The sequence below is a fragment of the Nerophis ophidion genome, linkage group LG12 (genome assembly GCF_033978795.1).
Source record: "Nerophis ophidion isolate RoL-2023_Sa linkage group LG12, RoL_Noph_v1.0, whole genome shotgun sequence".
Lineage (NCBI taxonomy): Eukaryota > Metazoa > Chordata > Actinopteri > Syngnathiformes > Syngnathidae > Nerophis > Nerophis ophidion.
Window position 1 is genome coordinate 63,374,659 of NC_084622.1, and position 6,000 is coordinate 63,380,658.

Consider the following 6,000-nt stretch of genomic DNA (forward strand, 5'->3'; position numbering starts at 1 on the left):
GTGAAACCATTGCCTTTGACACCTACAACAACATGTACGAACCGATTGTTAGTCCAGTATGTATGCAGCTTCCGCAATTACACGTACAAGATTGAAAGGCATACTGGGTGACACAGAGTACACTGATGGTTGTGATATAAACAATTTTAACACTCTTACTAATATGCGCCACGCTGTGAAGCCACACCAAACCAGGATGAAAAACACATTTCGGGAGAACATCCTCACAGTAACACAACATAAACGCAACACAACAAATAACCAGAATCCTTTGCATCCGTGACACTTCCTGAATATATTTTACACCCGTCCACCTTACCGACGCACGGGGGGGGGCAGGGTTTGCTGCTAGCGGGGTGTATAAAATAGTCAGGAATTGTCATGGATGCAAAGGATTCTGGGTATTTGTTGTGTTGCGTTTATGTTGTGTTACTGTTTGGTGTGGCTTCACAGCGTGGCGCATATTACTAAGAGTGTTAAAATTGTTTATATCACAACCATCAGTGTACTCTGTGTCACCCAGTATGCCTTGCAGTCGTGTGCGTGTGTCTGCGGAAGCCACACACAACATGTTGCTGGACTTGCAAGTAAATTGTACTTGTTGTAGAAGGCGACAAAGCCAATGGCTTCATAGCACGCCCTAATACTGTTTAACTGGGTGACTGCCGGCAGTCATTCTAGAGAATGTTAACGTCTCCTATTGTCTTCTTCGCTTTGTGACACGGGTCCTAAATGGCTCTTTGAGTGGTGAAGGATACAGATCCTAGAACCATGTATATCAAATATTTCCGAATGGTTCAACCGCCACCCGCCCGAATCTAATTAAAATCTATTTTTTCGTCATGTCACCCGCCGGACCCGCGGTTTATCCGCGGATGAGACCGCAAACCGCGCCTCTCTAACACACAGACATGAGTTTATGAAGCCATTTTAATGACCGTGCTCTCTCTCTCTTCCTTGTCTCCTTCAGCTGTCGGCAGCAGCTCGTCATGCAAGCACAGTAGCTCCACCACCAGCGTGCATGCGTGTCTGAGTCGAGCTGCATGTTCCAGCAGTGACAGAAGCCGGCCGGGGGTCAATGGGAGAGGTTCTGGCAAGAGGCAGTCGTCGCAGTCCAAACCAGCAGGTACACAAAGCCGGCTGTGCAACTTCAAAGGGGCACAATACACACTATTGTGCATTGTCAGCATGTTTATATTATACAGTTGTGATCAAAATTATTCAACCCCCACACAATTTTGGTGTTTTAGCAAGTTGGACATTTATTCCGTATTTTGTTTATAGTCATATCGAATAAAGATGTGTCAAATAGACAAATGCAACTTAAATTGTAACACTGTATTTTACAAAATACCAAAAAAGGACATTTTTCTTAAAGGGGAACATTATCACCAGACCTATGTAAGCGTCAATATATACCTTGATGTTGCAGAAAAAAGACCATATATTTTTTTAACCGATTTCCGAACTCTAAATGGGTGAATTTTGGCGAATTAAACGCCTTTCTGTTATCGCTCATGTGGCGATGACGTCAGAATGTGACGTCGCCGAGGTAACACAGCCGCCATTTTCATTTTCAACACATTACAAACACCGGGTCTCAGCTCTGTTATTTTCTGTTTTTTGGACTATTTTTTGGAACCTCGGAGACATCATGCCTCGTCGGTGTGTTGTCGGAGGGTGTAACAACACTAACAGGGAGGGATTCAAGTTGCACCACTGGCCCCAAGATGCCAAAGTGTCTGCCGCCAGACCCCCATTGAATGTGCCAGAGTGTCTCCACATTTTACCGGCGATGCTAAGACAGACATGGCACAGAGATGTATGGATAACCTGCAGATGCATTTGCAACGATAGTCAACGAAATCACAAAGGTGAGTTTTGTTGATGTTGACTGCCAGCTAATCGATGCTAGCATGCTACGCTAATCGATGCTAACATGCTACGCTAATCGATGCTAACATGCTACGCTAATCGATGCTAACATGCAATTTACCGGCGATGCTAAGGCAGACATGGCACAGAGATGTATGGATAACCTGCAGATGCATTTGCAACGATAGTCAACGAAATCACAAAGGTGAGTTTTGTTGATGTTGACTGCCAGCTAATCGATGCTAACATGCTACTCTAATCGATGCTAACATGCTATTTACCGGCGGTGCTAAAGCAGACATGGCACAGAGATGTATGGATAACCTGCAGATGCATTTGCAACGATAGTCAACGAAATCACAAAGGTGAGTTTTGTTGATGTTGACTGCCAGCTAATCGATGCTAACATGCTACGCTAATCGATGCTAACATGCTATTTACCGGCGGTGCTAAAGCAGACATGGCACAGAGATGTATGGATAACCTGCAGATGCATTTGCAACGATAGTCAACGAAATCACAAAGGTGAGTTTTGTTGATGTTGACTGCCAGCTAATCGACGCTAACATGCTACGCTAATCGATGCTAACATGCTATTTACCGGCGGTGCTAAAGCAGACATGGCACAGAGATGTATGGATAACCTGTAGATGCATTTGCAACTATATTACGTTTCCTTCCACCCACATTTAATGCGAAAAAAACACTTACCAATCGACGGATTTAAGTTGCTCCAGTGTCACAAGATGCGAAAGTCCTGATCGTTTGGTCCGCACATTTTACCGGCGATGCTAACGCAGCTATTCGGCCATGCTATGGCTATGAATAGCGTCAATAGCTTCAGTTTCTTCTTCAATACTTTCATACTCCAACCATCTGTTTCAATACATGCGTAATCTGTTGAATCGCTTAAGTCGCTGAAATCCGAGTTTGAATCCGAGCTAATGTCGCTATATCTTGCTGTGGTATTCCCATTGTTTGTTTACATTGGCAGCACTGTGTGACGTCACAGGGAAATGGCCAGTGTCTTCGCAGAGAGCGAAAATAAGGCACTTTAAAGCTTTATTTAGGGATATTCCGAGACCGGTAAAATTTTGAAAAAAAATTCAATACATACAACAAGCCACTGAGAACTGATTTTTATTGTTTTTAACCCTTCTGAAATTGTGATAATGGTCCCCTTTAATATCTCACTGACAAAATGATTCAACCCCCTAGTTCCATGCATCTTTAGTATTTAGTAGAACACCCTTTGGCAGTAATGACATCCTTCAAAGGTGATACACAAGCTTCTTGCAAGCATCTACAGATATTTTAGCCCATTCTTCTTGGGCAAAGGCCTCCAGTTCATTCATATTCTTGGGCTTGTGTGCTGCAACTGCCTTCTTCAAGTCCCACCACAGCTTTTCTAGAGGATTTAGGTCTGGCGACTGTGAAGGCCACTCCAGAGTCTTCCAGCCCTTCTTCTGCAACCACTCTGATGTTGATTTGGAGGTATGCTTGGGATCCTTGTCCTGTTGGAAGGTCCAACGTCTCCCAAGCCTCAGCTTCGTCACTGACTTCATGACATTTGCAGCTAATATATCCTGCTAGGAAATAGAATTCATAATGCCTTGAACGCGCTGGAGATTCCCGGTACCTGAGGCAGAGAAACAGACCCAGAGCATGATTGACCCCCCACCATGCTTAACAGTAGGCAAGGTGTTCTCCTCTTTGTAAGCTTAATTTTTTCTCCTCCAGACATAACGTTGATTCATAGGCCCAAAGAGTTCCAGTTTTGTCTCATCACTCCATAGAACACTTTCCCAAAACCTTTGGGGTTTGTCCAGATGATTATTGGCATACTGGAGTCTATTTTCCTTGTGCCTGGTAGTCAGAAGTGGGGTGCGCCTGGGAGTTCTGGCATGGAGGCCTTCATCTCGTAGTCTGGGACAAAACCTGCGTTCCCCCCTCTGCAATGTCCTGTTGTAGTTCCTCAGCTGTTACCCGGGGGTTTTTCACCACTGTACGCACACAGCATCCTCTTTCTACCACGCCCAGGTAGTGTTTCCACTGTGCCTTTAGCTTTAAACTTACGAATTATGCTCCCAACTGTGTCTCTTGGAATGTGTAATGTCTTTGCTATTTTCTTATATCCATATCCTTTCTTATGAAGAGAAATGACCTCCCCTCTTGACTTCTTTGACCACTCCTTGGACTTCACCATGTTGCAAATACACCATTGACCATCTACAAGAAGCTGAGCATCACAGTCTTTTTCAATCAGTTTAATTGTTGCTCGTTATGGTTCTAATCACATCTACAGGTGTTTTCAACACCTGATTGAAAAGACCTTATTCAAATTGTGTTCTTAAGAGTTATGATCTTCAAGGGGTTGAATAATTTTGTCAATGAGATATTAAGAAAAATTTCCTTTTTTGGTATTTTGTAAAATACAGTGTTACAATTTAAGTTGCATTTGTCTATTTGACACATCTTTATTCGATATGACTATAAACAAAATACGGAATAAATGTCCAACTTGCTAAAACACCAAAATTGTGTGGGGGTTGAATAATTTTGATCACAACTGTATATTGCATTTTCTGTATCATTACATCCTTCACTACATTTTCTTTGTACCCTTTTGTACTCCATAAATCAGTCACGTTTAGTCGTGTACCAACCAGCAAAGTAAAGGAAGTTACGAAAAAGGGAATCCATGAGAGTTGAACTTTGTGTTTGCTCGGGTAAATCATTCAACTCTGATAAGACAGACAGAAGACTCTTTATGCAGCAGTTAATCATGTTAGATATTTAGCCGCGGACTTTTTTTTTTACAGGCTATGCGTGGATATCGGAGAGCCCTTGCTGCCTCCTTCAGGCCTCAATTTGCACTGCAGTGCTTTTAGCTCCTTTAAAGGCCTACTGAAATGAGATGTTCTTATTTAAACGGGGATAGCAGCTCCATTCTATGTGTCATACTTGATCATTTCGCCATATTGCCATATTTTTGCTGAAAGGATTTAGTAGAGAACATCCATGATAAAGTTTGCAACTTTTGCTCGCTAATAAAAAAACCTTGCCTTTACCGGAAGTTGCAGACGATGATGTCACCGGTGTGAGGGCTCCTCACGTCCTCACATTGTTTATAATGGGAGCCTCCAACAAAATAAGCTATTCGGACCGAGAAAACGACAATTTCCCCATTAATTTGAGCGAGGATGAAAGATTCGTGGCTGAGGATATTGATAGCGAAGGACTAGAAAAAAATTGCATTGGGAGCGATTCAGATGTTTTTAGACACATTTACTAGGATAATTCTGGGAAATCCCTTATCTTTCTATCGTGTTGCTAGTGTTTTAGTGAGTTAAAATAGTACCTGATAGTCGGAGGGGTGTGTCCACGGGTGTCTTGACGCCAGTCTCTGAGGGAATTAGTCACAGCAGCAGCACGACAGAAGCTCCGCTGATATCCGGTAAGAGGCGACTTTTTACCACCATTTTATCACCGAAACCTGCCGGTTGACAAGTGGTCGGGATCCAGGATCACTTGACCCCTCTGATCCATAGTAAAGCTTCACCTCTGGGAATTTTAAACAAGGAATCACCGTGTGTTTGTGTGGCTAAAAGCTAAAAGCTTCCCACCTCCATCTTTCTACTTTGACTTCTCCAATATTAATTGAACAAATTGCAAAAGATTCAGCAACACAGATGTCCAGAATACTCTGTAATTAAGCGATGAAAAGAGACGACTTTTAGCCGCAAATGGTGCTGCCCTAATAAAAAAGCCTTGCCTTTACCGGAAGTAGCAGACGATGTGCGCGTGACGTCACTGGTTGTAGGGCTTCTCACATCCTCACATTGTTTATGATGTGAGCCTTTAGCAGCGAGAGCTATTCAGACCGAGAAAGCGACACTTTCCCCATTAATTTGAGCGAGGATGAAACATTTGTGGATGAGGAAATTTAGAGTGAAGGACTAGAAGGAAAAAAAAGGCGATTTCAGTGAGAGCGATTCAGATGTTATTAGACACATTTCCTAGGATAATTCTGGAAAATCCCTTATTTGCCTATTGTTTTAGTTAGATTATACAGTACCTAAAGTCGGAGGGGTGTGGCCACGGGTGTGTTGATACCAGAGTCTC

The 6,000-nt window shown here is 42.9% G+C and overlaps 1 protein-coding gene across 10 annotated transcripts in view; it reads left to right on the forward strand.

Moving 5' to 3' along the window:
* fgd4a (FYVE, RhoGEF and PH domain containing 4a) overlaps nucleotides 1-6,000 on the forward strand; it is a 195,781-nt gene that overhangs the window by 143,494 nt on the left and 46,287 nt on the right. For all 10 annotated transcript variants that reach the window (XM_061917956.1, XM_061917957.1, XM_061917962.1 and 7 more), the window contains one exon: nucleotides 971-1,126. In XM_061917956.1, the coding sequence (XP_061773940.1) occupies nucleotides 971-1,126 (156 nt within the window). The remainder of the gene's footprint in view (nucleotides 1-970; nucleotides 1,127-6,000) is intronic.